Here is a 20,880-nt window from a genome sequence, read left to right on the forward strand (position 1 = left end):
CTTCCTATTTCCCAGCTGCCTCTCCTCTCAATCCCTGACTGATAAGTTTGAAGTTCTACTAGAACCATGCAAACCCGTCCTTTTCATAAAACTCCAAGGAGCTTGCTGTCTCTGCAGCCACCCTTGGGCCTCTTACCAGCCTGGCATGAATCCCTTTCCTAGAATCTGAGACTTACTGAAGTTCTTACTGGGAGAGCTGCTGGGACTCACCCAGCGCTCCAGAAGGCAGCTTAGCTTCCTGGTGGGAGTTCTGCTTAATGGACCATGATGGATTTTGCCCCAGCTGGACTTGGCACCTCCAAGTGGATTCCAGGTGCAGCCTCCAGTCTGTGAAAGGCACCCAACCCTACAGTGTCTTGTGGACAAACCTCAGGAGCCTTTAAGCCTAGCCTGGAAGAAGAACCAACCCCCTCCAGAACTCTCCCCAGGGCAGCAGGTATCTGCTGGTTTTAGGTTTGAAAGTGGGGCAGGGAAGGATGGTAGAAGACTGTACGTGGCTCTGGAAAACCACCTGCTACCCCCAAACCTATTATGCATGAGAGTGTGTTTCTGAGGTTGCTTCCTGATGCCAGAGAACGCTAGTGGAAGTTTGGGGAAAGCCTCTGTACCTGTTGGAACATGGTTTTTGGAGCCAGCTGACTTCTGGAACTGTCATTGGAGGATGGGTGGGAAGTAGGTTACTGATGTCTCACCTCAATAGCTTGTCTTTTACAAGCTGCTGTTGGGTATTATGCTGGGAGCAGTCTTTTTTTATACTGTATTTTTGTATGCCTTTTGCAAATTGGTGTTGTTTTTCTACGAGGAAAAAAATGCCTCTGGCAGTTCTTCTGTTGCAAGAGTCTGATTTATTTTGATCGACACGTTTACCTGAAATATTTTATTTAGTTGTGGTTATTGATCTCCTGATTTTAAAATGTTGCCTTCTGGGACATCTAATAAAAGATTTCTCCAACACATCAGAGTTGGGGGAGCTTATGCCAGCTGAGTCTGCCAGGACCAAGGAAGACAATTTTAGGGTGGCCAGAAGGGAGCCAGCGGGTTGCATTTCTCTTAACCATGTTGCTAACCTGGTCATTCCACTTTGGGTTCCTGAAATGCCGTTTCAGACATGTCCAAACAATGTAGGCTCAGCACTTGGTGAGCATACAATTCTCTTGGGAATTGCGAAGATGCTGAATTTGTACTTTAGAAGGCTTGAAATCCTGGTTCCACCACTTACTCTGTGTGCCCTTAACTTTATCTTTCTGAGTCCTAGTTTCCTTACCTGTAACACAGGGATAAATGCCCCTTCACAGGGGTTGGCAGGTATTAAATGAAGTGGAGGATAAACCCCTTTCTAAACTGTAAAGCCTTACATTCTTTAGGGTGAGACTGTTCGTACTCCAGTGGTGTGATGATCCTGCGCAGGACATCTTTTTAAAAATTCACAGTGAATTTGTGATACAATGGGATTTTTTTTTCCTCTTCCCTGGATTTAATGAGAAAAAACCAAGACTCCTGCTCCCTCCCATAGTTCTCATAAACTTGCTATAAATGCAAGAGGAGAGAATTTAGTAATAGCTCTTCCTGATAAGAGTACTTACTGCCTATGTCTGAGCTCACTCCTCCATATTACACCACGCCAATCACACGCCAGGGCTGCAGGAGAGGGAACTGTGACACAGCCAGTAAGTGAATAAATTGGGATTTGAAACCAGCCCTGCCTATTCCACAGACAAAAGTCTCAAAGGCTGCATAGTCATGATGGGCTTGTTTTGTTAGCGTGAGGTGTGTGAAGGAGGTAAATATGAATCCCATCACATAACTGCTTTTGGGGACTCTTCGTGGGGTCATTGTGCCTGCCACTTAGTGGGATGAAGTGAAGCCAGTGCCCCATGACCAGCCCCTCTGCCCAGTGGTGGGCCGAGAGGGTGAGTCTTGCCCCAGAGAGGCCCCTTCTGGGACTGAAAGGAAAACAGTTGTTCAGAAAGGCCATGAGCATCAAGGTGAGAGAAGGCCACTTGGCCTCAGCTACTCCCACCTTCAAGCTGAAACCTGGGCGTTGCCTTCCTACACTCCTACAGAGCCTGAGTGGAGTCAGAAAGCTGCCATAAAGTCCTCACATGTACCAGGTGCCCCTTATCACAACCTGTAAATAAGCAATATCTGCCACGTGGTACTGGAGCCCAGAGGGGTTTCTTGGTCACAGTCACATGACAAAATCAGAACCCTAAACCCAGTCTCCTGTAGGTAAACTCCACCCCCATAACCCCTACATTACCAAACCCAATCCATAAATAGCCATTCGATAAAAATATCTTGGATTACTGGATTTCTCTCTTTAAAAGTTATTTTAGAGAAAGAGAAATACTGATTTATTTTTGTTTTTTCCCTGGCTGGTGTGGCTCAGTGTATTGAACACTGGCCTGCAAACCAAAAGGTCACCAGTTCAATTCCCAGTCAGGGCACGTGCCTGGGTTGTGGGCCAGGTCTCCAGTTGGTGGCCTGTAAGAGGCAACTGACTGATGTTTCTCTCCCTCTAAAAATAAACAAATACAATCTTTTTTTTTTAAACCTTTTAGTTGTGGTCAACTGTTCACATCCTTTTTACTGATGGATTGTTTCTGAGAGTACATTTACTAAAGCTGGGGCCGGTGAAACAAAGGAAGGGCTTGGGGTAGAAGAAGCAACAGGACAGAGCCTAGGCGGGGCTGCTTTGGCTCTAGAAACATTACAGGGAAGAAGTGAGCCCAAGTGGGCTGCTCACCGAAAAGTCAGAAAAGGGGGCCTTGGCAACAGGTTCGGGGGATGGCAGGGAGCCTGGGACAAGCTGCTGCCACCTGTGGCTGCCCTAGTTGAAAGTCTCACAGGACCCTTAGAGTTCAGGAGGGAAAAGTAAAGATGCACACCTGGGAGAGAAGAAAGGCGCGGGCATGCTCCGGGGAGCAGGCCCCCATCCTTTTTTGAGGACATTTGTCACGAGACTAATTTGTAGGGACTTCTCTTTCTTTACTAAACCTTGAGAGCATTCCTGGGTCCTCAAAAGGATAGTAAAGACTCAGGTACAGGCATAATGCTAGTTGTCTGGCATATCTTCAACTTCACAACAAACTGGAGAACAGAATAGTGTCACCCTTTTCACAGACAAGCAAACTGAAGCTCAGAACCGTTCCCCGTAAGTCGTTATCTCTCAGTCCACACAGCTGTAGCACCAGCTGCCTGACTCTAAACTTCAGCTCCTTGGAGTCCCACTCTGCTGAGAAAGGAGTGGGAATAAAGACATCTCCTGGTGGGGAAAAGAGGGTGTTTCTGGAATGTGAAGTATTTTAATCTCCTTCCTAGTTTATTCCTACAGACTCCTACCTCAATCTTTGTCCGGAAATAGTCAGGACTTTATTCCTGGATTTCAGGGAATGCACGCTCAACTTGGTGATGTGGACAGGAGTAAGGGGCAGCCGAGAAGCCACTCTTGGTATAGAAAAGAAAGGTCATCACGTTAAACAACAAAAGGTTAACGATATGCTTAACTCCTGCTCCTATTGGCAGCTATTTTAGGGGGACAGACACAGGTTGAGTGATCTTAGACATGCTGAATTTGTCTAAAGTGTTCCTCGGGTCAGGATATTGCAGAATATTCACTTTGGAAAGAGAAGGGGGAGGGGATGGCTTTGTAGATTTGGAAGGTGATAGGGAGTGAGAGTCAAGGGAGGTTCCCTTCTAAGAGTAAGATAACCAGTTGGGCAATGATTGAGGACTGGGTGGGTGGGGAGAGGTGAAGGGGAGGTATCTAAATGTGTCAGCTGAAGTTCCGTTGGGGTGTGGACATTTCTACTTTAAGCCCAGTGGGCAGCTCTTGTTAATGTCTTTATTTAGAACTGCTGCCAAAGGAATCAACTGTATTAATGTTACCATTCTTTTGGCCGGGAAATGTAAATATGTTCTTAAAGTCTCTATCAGGTGAGTTATTAAAAACCACAAGACTCAGTGCCAAGGGTCCAGTAGGTGCCCAGGAAGTGATGGATCACATGTAAACTTCAGGGAAGCAGTATGGTTAAACGGTCTCTCACACCCAACAGACCTCAGTCCTGAATCTGGCTCTGCATTTTCCAGCTGTGTGACCATGGGAAAATTATTAACCTCTCCTAGCCCTGATATCTGTAAAACAGGTATAAACAATAGCACCTGCTTCACTGGATTTCTGTGAGCAATAGTAAGTCTTAGTAAATAATTAGAGTTTTTTTTTGTAGTGAGTTCCAACCATTGCCTACCACACAGTAAGCGTTCCATGGGCATGCTAGCTATTAGCTTCTTTTCCCAATTATTTTTATTATAGTAAAATACACATAACAAATTTACCACCTTAACCATTTTTAAGTATCCAGTTCAGTGGTATTAAATCATAATGTTATGCAACCATTATGTCCAGCACTATGCGTGTCCATAACTCTTCATCTTATAAAACTAGAACTCTAGCCTCCTTAAACAGTACCTCCTTGCTCTCTCCTTCCCCCAGCTCCTGGTAACCGCCATTCTGCTGTCTTTCTGATTTTTTTTTTATCTCTCTGATTTTGACTAAGTAGCTCATATAAGTGCAATCACACACTATTTGTCTTTTCGTGGCTGGATTACTTCACGTAGCATAATAGCCTCAAGGTTCCTCCATGTTGTAGCATATGTCACAATTTTCTTTTTTAAGGCTGAATAATATTCCATTGCAGACATATACCATACCTTGTTTTGCTGATCTGTGTATCTTTTAGCGAACATTTGAGTGGGTTCTCCATCCCAGCTATCGTGAATAATGCTGCTGTGGACATGGCTCTAGGAAGGTCTTTTTGAAACCCTGCTGCATCACTTCTCAGCATGTTGGTTAAGAGTGAGTGTAGTATCTGTTCTTACCAATTTAATATCTGAAATGTCCTCTAACCAAGGACTGTATATTAAGTGGATTTCTGGAGCTGGGAGATGGAATAGGAGTTTGCTGTGTCCAAGAAAAAAAAAAAGAAGCCCTGATTTCGGTTGTCTTGCGTGTATACCCAGTAGTGAAATTGCTGAGTCATGTGGTAATTCCGTTTTTTAATGTTTTGAGGAAACTCCGTGTGGTTTTCCACAGCAGCTCTGCCGCCTTACATTTCTACCAACACTACTCAAGGGTTCCAGTTTGTCCATATCCTCCCCAACACTCGTTATTTTTTTTAAGTCTGTAGGCTTTAAATTTTTTAATTTATTTATTTTTAGAGAGAGGGGAAGGGAAGGAGAAAGTGGGAGAGAAACATCAATGTGTGGTTGTCTCTCATGTGTCCCCTACTGGGGACCTGGCCTGCAACCCAGGCATGTGCCCTGACTGGGAATGGAACCGGTGACCCTTGCTTCACAGGCGGGTGCTCAATCCACTGAGCTACACCAGCCAGGGCACTTGTTATTTTTTTTTATTGTAGCATCCTAATGCATGTAGGTAGTAATTCATTGCAGTTTTGATTTGTATTTACCTAATGATTAGTGATGATGAGTATCTTTTCATGTGCTTATTGGACACTTGTATTCATTCTTTGGAGAAATGGCCATTCAAGTTCTTTGCCCACATTAGAATTGGATTTTTTCTATTTTTATTTTTAGTTTTAGGAATTGTCTACATATTCTGGATATGTTGGCAGCAAAGCGGCACCAGGTGTTAGACCGGTGGAATCAGACTACACTTCGTTCAGCAGCCACAGTTCTTGAGTTCTGGCTGAGAAAGATTTCAGAGCCAAGACTCAACCTGTAAGAGAAAGGTTATTTAGCAAGTCACAGAGGCAGAAGAAGTGAGGTAGAGAAGAAATGGGCTCAGGGAACAAGTTACAGAGGCAAAAGGAGGGCCCCTGGAGTTTAGGAGAGAAAGGCAAGGATACCAAGCCCGGGAGAGAAGGGGAGGGGAATGGAGAGAGCATCGGGAGTGTTCCACAGAGAGTCTCCAGCCGGAGGGTACAGTGGTACCTCGATATTCGTCCTTAATTCGTTCTGGAACTCACGAAGAGGGCTGAAACTGAGGAGTACCGAGCAATGAAGGATCTTCTCTTGTGGGTGGCGGCGTGACTCAAACAAGTTTTAGCAAGTGCGAGGAGTCCCGAGCAAGCACAGTGTGCTGAAACAGATTTTCGTGGGCAAACTGCAACAAGTACAGGGTTTGACATTCTGAGGCTGTCGAGTACCGAGGTATAACTATTTATCTGGAGGTCCCAGGGGAGGATCCCAGTAGAATATTCAGCAGCTTTCCAGGTGTGTCCTTTCAGGGTCCTGGTCTCCACAGTCAGTGCAGCTGGTCCTGATGTCAGCCATGCTGTTGCTTGTCTGGTTTTGCTGTTTTTCTGGGCCTGGAGCTGCAACACAACTGAGGCCTCGATGCATTTGATGTGGGTCAGAACCTCGCTGTCCTGGGGGCTTAATGCTTATGAGCTATTATTCTCCAGCCCCCTTGTTTTGTTCCCCGTCCAAGAGGGTTGAGCCTGCATGACTGGCAACATGGTCAGGGGAGGGCCTGAAACGCATGACCATTGATAAGAAAGGGAAGGGGGTCTATACCCCGTTACCAGCGAAAAGCTAGGGGAGGAAAGGTTACCCTGGGGGTGAGGTCCTTGTTTTCCCAGTTTTGCCTGGTGCTAGGCACCCTCAGCGCTTTCTGCCCAGGTGACCTTCTGTGCCTGGCCCATCATCCTTGCTCTGCTCCTGGCTAACTGCCTACCAAAGGTGTTAATCCCTTTCCAGAGATATAACTTGCAAGTATTTTATCCCCAAATGATTAGTGTTATTTAAACCCTTGAACCAGCCACACCTAGAATACAGATCCATTGTATTGAAAGGTGATGGACAGGAGGGATTGGTGAAATAAGAAAGCTTTCCGGGAGTACTTTGAAGTAATCTTGAGTGTACATATTGATGATGCTCAAGAGGCAGTGAATTATAGAGGAAGGAGTAGCCAGGGTTGGGGAGACGGAGACAGGAAGAGGAGAAAAGGAGGGCAAAGACCTGAGTCTCTGATGGGTCCACAGCATCCCACGCCCGCGGTGGGCAGGAGCTGCACGTCTGTGGTGCTACTGCACATATGTGCCCTCCATTTGTCCGTACTCGGTGCTGGAGTGCCTTCAATCTGAGCTAGAGTCAACCGACTCCATTCAGTCATTAAATCCTCCAGTTCCTATTTTATTCAGGTAGAGATTTTTTTGAAAAATTTAAAAATTTTTATTTTAAATGTTGTTCAAGTACAGTTTTCTGTCTTTTACTCCCATCCCAGCCCACACCCTGGCAAATATTTTTTTAGAAAAATATTTTATGTATTTATTTTTAGAGAGAGGGGAAGAGAAGGAGAAAGTAGGAGAGAAACATCAATGTGTGGTTGCCTCTCACGTGGCTCCCACTGGGGACCTGGCCTGCAACCCAGGCATGTGCCCTGGGAATCAAATCAGCGACCCTTTGGTTTGCAGGCCAGCACTCAATCCACTGAGCCACACCAGGGCTCAGGCAGAGATTTTTAAACTTGAGTGTGTTTTTAGAATCTAACCACCTCCAAGACCCTGATGCAGTAGATCAGGGCCAGAAATCTACATTGCTGATAAGCAAGCAGGTAGGTGGAATCCAGAGGTCACACTTAGGAAAACACTGGAATAAGGGGTTAGAGCCAAGTCCTGCAGAGACACAAAGGTACGAGAATATTCACAGAAGGTGATAGATGGCTTATTACAGGGTTGGGCAAAGTAGGTTTACAGACATGATGCAAAACATAATGCAAACACATTACTCGTGTGTTATCATTTATTAATTATTGCATTATTTTCCATAATAACTGTAAACCTTCTTTTGCCCCACCCTGAATAATGGTTAAGAGCAGGAACTTAGGGTTACTGCTTATATGATGTTGGGCACATCACTCACCTCCTGGAGTGAGTTCTCTTCTTCTCTAAAATGGATATAATATTAATACGTACTTCACAGAACTGTTATGAAGAATAAATAAGTTATATGTAAAGTACCTAGAATAGCATCTCCCACATAGTTAAAAACAACACAGATGGAGCTATGGTTCCTTATGGAAGTTCATGAGCATGCAGACATGATTACAAAATAAGGCAATATGTGTTTCAGACAAAGGTTACAAGCCTCAGAAGGGGAAGAGAGCACTTTGCTTGGCGTCATTAAGAAAGTTCTTGTTGGGGGATATTGTGACTTTGACTGGAACTACAAGTGTCAGTAGTATTTGGCTAAGTGAAGAGGAGACGCTGTTCTAGGCTAAGGAAATGATAGCTTTGGGGAAAGGGGGTTGGGAAGGTTGTGTGGAACCCAGGGAAAGGGGAGACATCTGGTCTGATTTGCTGGCTGAATGGTCTCATTTTTACAAAACAAGAGGGATTGCACTAGATTTCTAAGCGGACCCTTTCAATAGCTAACATCCTCTGTGATTCTTTGAAATAGGGAAGTCAGGAAAAGAAACTGATTGTGGTTTGGGACACAGAGATTGAAGTGGTGGGGTCACCCAAAACAGAGGAAGTGGGAAATGTGACACTGAAGCTTTAGAAAAGGGTTTGAAATGAAGATACAAACTTGAAACTCATCAGGATATAAAGATGATGAAGGCCCAAAATGCCAAGCCATGAGAAAGAGACCGGGCCAGAGGAGTACAGGAGAAGGCTTAACAGAGTCCTGAGGGGTTCACTTCAGCAGCACATATACTAAAATTGTAATGATACAAAAATAGATAAATCAAACACAAATGGAACAATACAAAGAAGGTTAGCATGGTCTTTGCACAAGGTGACATGCAAATTCATGAAGCTTTCCTTATTTAAAAAAAGAAAAAGCCAGGGTTCTAGAACTGGCGAGGACCTCTGACGGCTCTGCACCTTTCCTTCTTTTGCACAGCCGCCACTGATTTTGCAGCCTCCAGGGGTGCTCCATGCTGTGCAGGCTCTCTTAGAGAGCTGAGGAGGCCCGAAGTGAGCCCCCTTTGAGAACATTCTGGTGTGCTCTGAAGCAAACCCTGTAACTTAACTTTAGATGTAACACAAACCCTACAACATGGTGAGCTCCACTGTATTCTACCCCTTGCTTGTTTTGAGTAATTCTGATGCTCCCAAATTTGAATTAACTAATCACCCATGGAGACAGCAAATTCGCCAAACCAATGGAAGGTGTGATTACCCACAGGCACTGTACTGGGTTGTGTAATATCCCCCATGGAATTCAGGTTTATCCAGAACCTATGAATGTGACCTTAATTTTGAAATAGGATCTTTGCAGATGTAATCAAGTTAAGTAAAGTCATGCTGGATTGGGCTGGACTCTAATCCCATGACTGGTGTCCTGAAGAGAGGGAAATTCACAGAGACGTGCGAACAGGGAAGAGGGCCATGTTAAGACAGAGGCGGGACTGGAGTCATGCCGCCACAGACCAAGTAATGCCAAGGATTCTCAGCAAGCACAAGCACCAGAAACCAGAAGAAGCAAGGATGGACTCTTCCATAGAGGGAAGCATGGGATCGTAGCCCTGCCCACATGTTGCTCTTGGACTTCTGGCCCCAGAATTGTGAGAGAATGCTGTTCTATTGTTTAACGCCACCCAGTCTGTGGTTAACTTGTTATGGCAGCCCTTGGAAATTAGTACAGGCACCAAGTTCATCGTGAAATACCTCCAGAGGAAATAGTTTTTATTTAGGATGCCTAATTAGTATGGGGTTAGGTTGCAAAGGCACCTTGGGTTGTACCAAAAAGCTAGTGTTTGTCTTTTTCTTTTGATGGTTTTACTGATTTATTTTTAGAAAGAGGGGAAGGCAGGGAGAAAGAGAGGGAGAGAAACGTCAATGTGTGGTTGCCTCTCACACGCCCCAAACTGAGGACCTGGCCCTCAACCCAGGCATGTGCGCTGCCTGGGAACTGAACCTGTGACCTTTTGGTTTAAGCAGGCCAGCACTCAATCCACTGAGCCTCACTAGCCAGGGCTAGTGTTTGTCTTTGACCCTAGTTTCTTCTCTTATCTTGGAAACAGATGCTTCAGTCCTCCCATGGCATAATCTTCCTTCTGTCCAGACTGCCACAGGGTCCTCTAGAATTCCATCCTGAACCTCTGAGCTTTCTGGATGCTTCACTTTGAATGGACTTTCCACCCCAGTGGTTTCACCAGTAGCCTTCTGTTTATGTTTCTTTTTCTAAAAAAAATTTTAAAATAAATTATTATTATTTTTGTTAATATTTTTAAAAATTTCACTTATCTAATTTTAGAGAAAAGAGAAAGGAGTGAGGAAGAAAGGAAGGGAAACATCCATAGTTGCCTCTTGCACCTCCCCGGCTGGGGACCTGGCCTGCAACCCAGGCAGGTGCCCTGAATAGGAATTGAACCAACAACTTTTTGGTCTGCAGGCTGGTGCTCTGCCCGCTGAGCCACACCAGCCAGGGCTAAAATAAATTATTTAAAATATACAGAAGATAGAAAATAATATAATAAACCCTAGCTGGTGTGGCTCGGTGGATTGAGTGCTGGCCTGTGAACTAAAAGGTTGCCGGTGGAATTCCCAGTAGGGCATGTGCCTAGGTTGGGGGCCAGGTCCCCAGGTGGGAGCAAGCGAGAGGCAATTGATGAATGTATCTCTCACACATCAATGTTTCTCTCCCTTTTCTTTGCCCTCCCTTCCCCTCTCTCTAAAGATAAATAAATAAAATCTTTTTTCAAGAAAATAATATAACAAACGCTTATGGGCCACCACCCAGATTTCCCTTCTGCCTTTCTGCACGTCTCCCTTTCTCCTTTTCTGCCATGTTGGCATGTGCATCCGCCCCAAAGTACTGCCCTCAGTTTCCTGAAGAAGGTGAGGTAGGTGCAGAGGGCCCCAGCCTGACCACACAGCTGCCCCAGGGGACATATAATACTCACACATTGTGGGGGACAATTAGGTAGCTGGCTCTGGACTTTCAGAAGGATGGACAAAGAATTATTACCCTCCAAGTAATCTGAGCATCCCCAGTACCTCGTTCCTGCATTTCAGATATGCTCTTCCAGACTGAACCTGTCCCAACATTTTTGCCTTTTCAACTAAAATTTCTTTGCCCAGAATAATCTGTAAGCAGTGTAGTATGTTGGAGATGGGCTTCTGCGTCCTTCACTTCTATGTATATACATACACTTTAAGTGAGAGACTCCCTGCCCACTTGAGCTATCTTTCAGAATAGACTGAGCTACATCCCATCTGACCTCATAAAAGGAGAGGGGGTCAAAATTAATACCTGGGCATGACTACAAATAGCTTTCCTGACTCCCTTTTGGTGGCTTTTGTGTCCTTATTACTCTGCAAAGCTTCCCATCAGAGGGTTTTATGTTGTTTTTTTTAGAATTACTTATTAACTCTTGGTCATAGACTTTAATTTCCCAATTTTCCCTTGAACTTAATCTCTCCAATTAGGATTTCAAGTTACAGATTATCTTGCAGGACCTATTCTTAGTGTAATTTAGAGTTCAGAGGATCATTAGGGGGACAGAAGTACAAATAAAATACTGAAAAGGTATTATAAAATATTATTCCCATTCTCTTTGGTAGGACTGAGAATGACAATGAGCAGGAATTGTCCAATGTTTTCCTCACTTCTCATTTATTTTGGGCCATGGGCTCCATTCTGATTTAGGAGTATTTCCTGCTCAGCATTTTAGTGATAATTTTCCCCATGGTCTACAGGATCCCTGTTCTCTTTGTTTCTATAGCAACAGTCCTGTGTTGCTTGGCAAGAAGCAATTTTCTGCTGCTGTGGTAAAGCCCCATTTTTTCATTTCTTTCTCCCCAGTTGCCTTGGCAACCAGCCTCTCCTCCTTCTGGTCTTTCAGTGGTAAATTCCACCCCCCTCTTTTTTCCTTTCTCTAATAACAGTTACCTGGTCGTGACTTGGACAGTCCTTTCCCATCTGTGAGTGAGCATACTCTGTCATGGTCAGATTGTCATCATGAAATTAGCCTCCCTTTTGCTTTATTTGCATCATTTATTTCTCCAGCCTGTCATCTTTCTGTTGGTTGTCATGGTAACCATACCCTCTGAACGTCTCCAGGCAAAGGCTCAACAGTTAACAACCATCATGTTGAGAGTGTCTGCCAATATGTGGCCACACATTTTGATTTCAAAACCAGCCCCAGGCAGGTACCACAAATTGGAGAGAACAAGGCTTTTGATCAAAGAAGACTGGATTGAGAAAGGAGGAACGGGGACTCTAGGATCTGGTGTTCTCCAAACAAAAGGTGGCTACAAAAGTGGCTGTTATGCCAATGGTGATTCAAGTGATAGAGGAAAGTATTCGCAGTTATTCTGGGAGGCCACATGTTGGCAGGCACTCTCACATATGCTCTAAGCTTCCAGGAGTAAAAATTCCTCTGGCCCAAGGGACCCTGGTGATGTGATCTGAGAGTTAGACAGAGACAGGTAATCTCAGGAAGAAAGCAATTAACTCTTAAATTGGCTAAGACGGAGTTAACACAATAGGTATTTAAACACTTCTGCATTATTGAAAATTTCTCTGCTCTTATGCTGCTGCTCTTACCTCTTTAGTAAGACAGATGGGGTGTTACTATTATAATATAAAGTATTCAGCCCTAGCTGGTGTAGCTCAGTGGATTAAGCACGTGCAGCAAAGGGTCGCAGGTTCGATTCCCCATCAGGGCACATGCCTGGGTTGTAGGCCAGGTCCCCAGTACGGGACACATGAGAGACAACCACACATTGATGTTTTTCTCCTACTCTTTCTCCTTCCCTTCCCATCTCTCTAAAAATAAAAACAAATAAAAAATATTTAAAAAATAATATAAAGTATTCAACAAATGGTGGTTGTTATGTGCCAGGGCATTGTAGCAGACACTTTTCAGACATTATTTTCTCCCTGTGATAATCCTGACAAGCATTTAATGATACTGAAGTTGAGGCTAAGAAGCAAAGCTATTGTGTGAGGTCACACAGCTGATGAGTGACCTGGCAAGGATTTGAACCCAGGTCCATCTGATTCCAAAGCCCTTTCTTTTCTTTTCTTTTTTTGGAGAGAGGGAAAGGGAGGGACAGGAGAGAAACTTCGATGTGAGAAACGTTGATCTGTTGCCTCTTGTGCACACAACCTGAACCAGGGACAAGCCCACAACTTTGGCATATGCCCTGTTAATTGAACTCTTGACCTTTTGGTTTAGGGGACAACGCTCCAATTTAGTGACACCAGCCTAGGCCCAAAGCCTTCTCTGAAAAGGTTGTGGAGTCCCCTGGCTTTTGGTCCTCTCTGGTCCTAATTTTCATCACCTCCATTTTTAATCAGACAATTGCTACTACTTTATTCTTTCTCCTTTCCTTATTTTTTCTCTTCACATTTTGTGGATGGTTGACTTGTTTTTCTCTGTTCTCACCCCATCTCTTGCTTGTATTCTTTCTCCAAAGAGATGGGAGGTTTTGCCCTGCCTGCTGATGGTGTGTGGCTGCGTTGTGGGGTGAAACATGAGAGCATCCACTCTTGCCTGATCACAGGCAGATCTGATCCCAGAGAATGCCACACTTCTGGGCTGACTGCCTCCAGCACTAGATAGGCAAGCCATTCCCCTCTCCATTTAACAATATTGGGTGCCTGTTAGGTATCAGGTACTGTGCTAGTACTGGAGATGCAGCAATAACCCAGGCAGAATCTGTTTCTTGCTTTTATGGAACTAACAGCCTGGAGTGGAAAGTCAGAGGAAAGAAAAGTCTTGGCAATTTTAAATTTTATATTGTAATCAGGGCTGTGAAGAAAAGTAACTGGGTGCTGTGACAAATAATAGGGATAGATCTCTTTTAGATAAGACTGCCATCTCCTACGTAAGAGAGTTGAGAATTGAAACTCTGACACCAGCTAGTTGATCGCAGTCACGCCCGGAGCCTCTCAAGCTTAGGGACCGTCTGGGGACCTCGGTGCCACAGCTCCCTCCTCTCTTTTCACATTCCCTACTGAGCTCTACGTCTGCGCAGGCGCACTGCCGGTTGTCATGGGGACAGCCGCTTCCGCGCAAGCGCCGATGTCTTCAAGATGGCAGCCGTGGCGGCTGCACGAGCAGTTTCAGTGGGCCCTGGGCTCCGGGGTCTGCCACGGACTTTGCCGCTTGTGGTGATTCTTGGGGCCACGGGCACCGGCAAATCCACCCTGGCCTTGCAGTTAGGCCAGCGGCTCGGTGGTGAAATCGTCAGCGCTGACTCCATGCAGGTATGACAGTACGGCTGGCCCCTGGCTTGTGAAACCCGGCGGCCGCGTGCAGGCCTCTGGCCGGGGGGGATACCCTGTGCATGGGGGTATGAGTGAAACCTGAGGCTTGTGGGGCGGAGGAGCTAGGTGAAGGGAACCCATAATCACTAAGCGCCCACCATCTGTCAGACATAGGGCCAGGCTTTTCACTCTCATCATCTCATTTCTGGCGACAGTTTGGTAGGTACTGTTATCTCCATTTACAGATGAGGGAATTCATCAAAGGAGGTGAAACAGACTTGCTCCGTGTCACACAGCGAATAGGTAGAGGAGGTGGTATTTGAACCTACAAGGTTGACATACAGGCGTCCAATAATTACCTTTTGAATGAAAATTATCCTAGAGTTTTTGCTATGTAAAGTGCCTAGCGACACCAGATAAATCGGTTACTATCTATGAGTTTCTGCTGAGGGAATGGAACAGGGTGGATAGCCAGGAGACCTGGATTCCAGGACCCAATCGGCCATCGGCTATGTGACCTTAACTGTTTCGTGTGTGTGTGTGTGTGTGTGTGTGTGTGTGTGTGTTGGACGTTATCTGTTAAGTGGAGAAAATACTACCTACCTCCTAGGGCTGTGGTGGTTAATAACTGAGATCCTGATGGTTAGAATGAAGAGCAGGATGGCCTGTTTTGAAGAAGGCCAGGCCGTTTGGTAAATGCGTGTTTTAAAAAGCTGAGATTTTTAACCTATTGGCTATGGAGAAGCAGGAGGCTTTGTCCTCTTCCTTGAGTCAAAGGGAGACCCAGAAGGAGTGTAGCGCACACAGCACCTGGGAGCACGTGTGTTCAGATTGAGAGGGTGACATTTTGGGTAAATCTCCGGTGGAGGAGTTACCTGTGCTATTTGCTGAAGAGAATTTAGAGTAAGAAGTTTTTATAGAGTAAATGAGTTGCATTTGATGTGAAGTGCCAGGCACTGAACCTAGCACCTGATGGGTGTTCTGTAGGGAGGGGCAGCCCTGCCCCCTGTACCTCATAAGACTTTGGGCAAGGTTCCTACCTTTATTAGTTCATTTCGGGTGATAACAACCGTCAACACATTAAATGACTAGGATAACTCAGCAAATATTTGTTCATAATCTCTAATTTGTGCCAACTTCAAGAGACAGACTTTAGCTCAAATTTCAGCACTATCTTTTCTAAGCTGTGTGACTTCAGCCTAACCTCTTTATACCTTTGCTTGCTTTTCTCTAAAATAGGAAGAATACCAACAATATAACATTATTGTGATGATTAAACAAGATAAATGATGTAAAGCACTTAATACAATATATGGCACATAGTAAGTGGTAAAAAGTATGGTAGATGCTGCGCTGGATGCTGTGGCTCGGTTGACAGGTCCCGAGTTTGATTCCTGGTTAGGGCACACATCTGGGTTGCAGGTTTGGTCCCCCGTCAGGGCACATGCAAGAGGGAACCAATTGATGTTTCTCTCTCACATCAGTGTTTCTCTCCCTCTCTTTCTCACTCCCTTCCCTCCTCTCTGGATTCAGTTAAAAATAAATGAATGAATGAATGAATAAATAAATAAAATGGTAGGTGCTATTTTCTGAAAGGCCCTCTTGGAGAGACAAAACCATAATCCCTGTCCCAAAGAAATTTTAGTGCAGCTAAACATGAAACAAAACAGTTATTAAATGTTTGAACTGAGATAATGATGCTTTGCAAGGTGGACAGGATCAGGAGAAGAGAGCCTATAAGTGTTAAATTTTATGGTAAACCATAGAATTCCTAAGAAGGGATAAATCAATGGAGGGTGGCATAGTTATGGAAAGCTCTCTGACCAGGAGCTTGAAAGGTAGGTGAAGTTTGGATAGATAAAAAAGAAGAGAATATTTGTTGACCTGCTTTATTAAAATTGTACATCTTGGTCCATTGAAATTTTTCCTGTTATTAAAAGTAATTAGAATACGAGAATTAATTTTTTTCTTTGGGATGCCAAGAGGATTAATTAATATATGAGTAGTACTCTCATTACTTTGATGATTATTGAGCTTTCTGAATCAGCTATAGGTTGTATTTAATTTTGATTATGTCTTGGTCCCCATTGGAAAACTTTTGACCTTTGATTTTACTTTTCAGTCCAAATAATGAAATAAAGTATCTTTGCCTCATTCACTCTGAATACGTCCAGTTCTTCATTTTTGTCTCTGCTTGCCATGGCCCTGGAAGGGTAGTGCTGCTTTGCTTGTTTTTTGGCCAGTGGAAGGAGATGATGCTTTTCAGTGACTTGTGGTTTACTCAGAAAATTTTTGGTAATCATGTGAACAAAATGACGTTTTTTAAATAATTTTTTATTTACTGATTTTTGGAGAGAGAAACATCGATTTGTTGTTCCACTTACTGGTTGATTCTTGTATGTACCCTGACCTGGGATTGTATCTGCAACCTTGGCGTGCATATATGGAGGACACTCCAGCCAATTGAAGTGCCCAGCTGGGAAAATGACGTTCTTAATATTGGATCACCAGCTCCTTGAAAGAACTCTGTCAATTTTGGATAAATCTAAGGCAGAATAATAATAACTGAAATATGTATAGCACTGTTTACCCTCACAATAACCTCATAAAGTAGATGTTTTTATTTCACAGATAAGAAAAGAGGCTCAGGGCCTTAAAGTAAGCAGCCAACCTGGAATTGAACATAGGTCTCTCTACTTTCCATGCCCAGTGCTCTGTCCACACAAAGCCATCTCCTTCAAATGAGGCAGGAGTTGTGGGATTCAGTCTTTAGAGAGTGTTTCTTGTATGCCACTTCTCTGTCACAAGGGTGTGCTGCATTTTAATCAGGATATAAAATGTACTTTAGGTTTTGTATTCTGAATCACAGCATGAATTCATAGTGATGTCTGTCAAGTGGAGTGTTGAACTGAGTGTCAGCCATCTGATGCATTGCTTAGGGGCATAAAATGAGCTGTAACTAGATACAGATATAAGTTAATGTCATTAATTCAGTGATAGCAAAGAAAATGTTTACTGGAACATTTTTTCCTTTCCCTTTACTGGGAAAACTTGGCCTTGTGGAGAGCCTAGACAGAGCAGTAATCTTATTTGTTGTAAGAGCTGCGCAGACCAAATGGAAAGTGTGATAGAAAGTTTTTTCAAGTTTATCTTTTTAAAATTCAGTATTTGTATTTTAATAATCCCTTTTGGAATGCTGTCCAGAATTTTGTATTTCAGAAGTGTGCTAGTAACTCAGATAGGACTGTAAAATACTGCCATAAATCTTAAATTGTCTTGTACCTCATACTTGGTATGTCATCTCTTTGTCCTGCCTTAACTGTAGGCAACCCCGAGGCAACCCCTACCAGGGCACTTCCCATCCAGGGAAAGTGCTTTTTTTTTGTAAACACTGAATAAGTAAGTGCTTTAAGTTACTGAGATAGCTTCTTTGAGGTAAGACTACAGTGGTTTTAAGGGTAATGTGTCTCTAAGGTGATAATACTATTATGGAGCCTAATATATGATAAATTGCCTCTGTAGCTAGCCATGTAGCATCTGCAGGTCCTGCCTCTTCCTATTCTTTCTTAAAAAGGTTTTATTTATTTATTTTTAGAGAGAGGGGAGGGGAAGGAGAAGGGAGAGAAACAGCAATATGTGGTTGTCTCTTGCTTGCCCCCCACTGAGGACCTGGCCTGCAACCCAGGCTCATGCCCTGACTGGGAATTGAACTGGTGGTTCTTTGGTTCTCAGTCCACTGAGCGACAGCAACCAGGGCCTTCCCATTCTTATGTGTTATTTGTTGAGTGGGAAGTCAAAACTACTTGCTTAGGGAGGACTCTTGATAGGTTCAACTGTGGATTCTGCCTGGCACAGGTCTGACAAAGTGAGAAACAACATTTGTGCTTAATTTTCTGAGTTTTTCAAACCCCAGTTTCACAAATTATAGAAACATAAATATTCTCAGTCAGCAGTAAGAGTCTAAATTCAGGGAGGGACAGGTAATACAATTCTGTTTTCCAGGATGGAAAGACTGAGGTACAGAAAGATTAAAGAGCAGACTGGATATCATACTGCAAAAGACACTTGCACACCTGGGAATTGGATCTGGGCCTTCTAACTAGTGTAGTGTCTCATATACTGTGGGAAGGTGATACTGAAGGTCTTCTTTTCAGTCTGAGTCTTTCTCTTGGCATGTAAATTCAAGGTACAATGCATTGCCTTCAATGACTGGATGAAACATTTGTACTGAGAAACTTGAAGGCACTTGCCAAAAGATGTACAATGACTGCCAGGAAATACAGGCTATTAACTATATGCCAAGAGAAAAAAAACAAAGTGTTCTATTTGGGTTTATAGTGAGGAAGTATCTCTAATGCCTCAGCTCTTGAAGTCATATGGAAAAGCAGTAGTCTTACGTGGGTGCACAGTTCCTTTTGGGTTTGTGTTTGTCTAAATCTGCAAGAGGAGAAGCAGATGATTTTTTGGCAGTCTGACTAGTAAGCAGGTTGTGTGACATTTAATATATGTGGAGTTCTGGGTTCTTTTTGTCTGCTTTGGGATGTAATTTAGGAGCAGTGTTTTTTACTAAAGGACAATTTATTGTCTGTCTCACAGTGCTCAGGGGAGATCTGGGATGCATGGGGAAGGATATGAAAGGAGAGATGGGGTGGAGAATAGATCTCAGAGGCTTACTAGGATATGAAATAAAAGTCGCCAAAACCTGTTAACCAGAAGTAGGGGCTGTCTTTTATTTTTGTTAGGTTTTATTTATTTATTTTCAGAGAGAGAAAGGAGGGAGAAAGGGAGAAGAACATTGATTGGTTGCCTCTTGCATGCCCCCAACTGGGGACCAGGCTCACAACCCAGACATGTGTCCTGACTGGGAGTCTGATCAGTGACCTTTGGGTTTGCAGGCCAGCACTCAGTCCACTGAGTCAGACCAGCCTGGGCTCTTTTCTTTTTTAAATTTTTTTGTCCTTTGTTGTTACTTACTGTTTGCTTTTTTCCGTTGTGGAGGCAATCTTTATTGATCTATTGTTTTTAGAGAGAGAAGGGACAGAGAAAGAAACATGGGTATGAGAAACACCCACTGATTGCCTCCTGTATGTGCCCCCACCAGGAATCAAACCTGCAACCTTTCTGGTTCAGGACAATACTCCAGTCTCATTGTGTTTGTTTTTAATCCTCCCCTAAGGACATGCTTATTGATTTTAGAGGGAGGGGAAGGGGGGGACTATAGTATCAATACCAGAGAGAGAAAGATTGGTTGCTGACCAGAACCAAACCTGCAACCCAGGCTCATGCTGCCCTGACTAGGAATTGAACCCATACCCTTTCTGCTTTCAGAATAAGGCCCAACCAGCTGAGCCATAAGGGCCCGGGCTCATTGTGGTTTTAATTTACATTTCTCTAATGACTAATGATGTCAGGCATCTTTACCTGTGTTTGTTGGCCATTTGTATATTTTTCTTTGGAGAAATAGCCATCGAAGTCCTTTGCTCATTTTTAAATTCCTTTGGTCATCTTTGTTGTTGAGCTGCACACATTACATTTTGATACATATTGCCAGACTGCTTTCAAGAAGTTTTGTACCAGTGGTATGTCTGTTTCCCCTCACCCTGTGGTTTGTGTATTACCTATCTTTTTCGTTGTTATCAGTCTGGTAAACAAGAAATGAATTTCCTTTCTTGGGTTGTCTTTTTTTTTTTAAAGATTTTATTTATTTATCTTTAGAAGGGAAGGGAAGGAGAGAAGGAGAGAAATATCAATGTATGGTTGCCTCTCATGTGTTCCCTGCTGGGAACTGGCCTGCAACCCAGGCATGTGCCCTGACTGGGAATAGAACCGCAATCATGTTGTTTGCAGGCCCGCGCTCAATCCACTGAGCTACACCAGCCAGGGCCTCTTGGGTTGTCTTTTAAGAGTATATTGATCATTTGTTTTTCTTTTTTTGAAATTCCTATTCATACCTGTTGTGTCCACTTCTGTATAATGGTTTTCATTCTTATGTTTATTGATTTTTAAGAGCTTTAAGTGTATTGCAGTTTTTAACCCTTTGTGCAGTCTCATGTATTGGAAATGTTTTTTAGTTAATCATTTGTCTTTTGACCTTTATGTGGTTTTTTTTTTGCCACATAAAGTTTTTTTAAAAAGTAGATTGTACACTTTTTAGGAGTATCGGTTAATTTTAACATTATTTTAGAAAGAGTCCTTGTCTAAAGTTTACAGTTCATTTAACTGTTAGTGCTTACAGATGTAAACAAAAAGCGATGTTGACTCTAGTGTAAATGAAGCTACTCCCAGAGCCTCTTCACTGTGCATTCCTGTTGCTCTTCTTGTGAAGTTCCTTTCACATGCATGTAGGTAATTGCAGATGAAATATGGGATTCTGTATTGCCTGTGCTTAGGTAGGTCTGGATACCTTTGGGTAGCTATCCAATCAGTAGTTTCCTTACTCTTTTTTGTGGAGGGAAGGGTTAGTTTACATCTTGTTGCATAGCACAATACTTGTAACAGTGGTTCTTACTGCCAGCTGCACATTGGAGTCACCTGGACAACATTAAAAACTAGTGATGCCTAGGCTTATAGTATTCAGTAAACAGCTATTGATTAATATTAGATGATTTGCTTAACTCTTTTTTTTTAAATTAATTTATTTATTTATCTTTAGAGGGGAAGGAGAGAGGGGGAGAGACATCAATGTATGGTTGC

General features: G+C 43.5%; 1 protein-coding gene and 2 non-coding genes across 6 annotated transcripts in view; all 3 read left to right on the forward strand.

The window, feature by feature from the left end:
• The first annotated feature begins 4,829 nt into the window (after positions 1–4,829).
• LOC118977701 (U2 spliceosomal RNA) lies at positions 4,830–5,014 on the forward strand. The gene has a single exon (XR_005064592.1). It is a non-coding gene; the product is annotated as a U2 spliceosomal RNA (small nuclear RNA).
• A 3,676-nt stretch (positions 5,015–8,690) lies between these two features.
• LOC118977691 (U6 spliceosomal RNA) lies at positions 8,691–8,795 on the forward strand. The gene has a single exon (XR_005064585.1). It is a non-coding gene; the product is annotated as a U6 spliceosomal RNA (small nuclear RNA).
• A 5,217-nt stretch (positions 8,796–14,012) lies between these two features.
• Positions 14,013–20,880, forward strand: part of TRIT1 (tRNA isopentenyltransferase 1) — a 36,288-nt gene continuing 29,420 nt past the window's right edge. For all 4 annotated transcript variants that reach the window (XM_037032521.1, XM_037032522.1, XM_037032523.1 and 1 more), the window contains exon 1: positions 14,013–14,187. In XM_037032521.1, the coding sequence (XP_036888416.1) occupies positions 14,014–14,187 (174 nt within the window). In that variant the 5' untranslated portion in view covers position 14,013. The remainder of the gene's footprint in view (positions 14,188–20,880) is intronic.

This window comes from Sturnira hondurensis, unplaced genomic scaffold (genome assembly GCF_014824575.4).
Source record: "Sturnira hondurensis isolate 20B ecotype Veracruz unplaced genomic scaffold, ASM1482457v3 Scaffold0021490, whole genome shotgun sequence".
Taxonomy (NCBI): Eukaryota; Metazoa; Chordata; class Mammalia; order Chiroptera; family Phyllostomidae; genus Sturnira; species Sturnira hondurensis.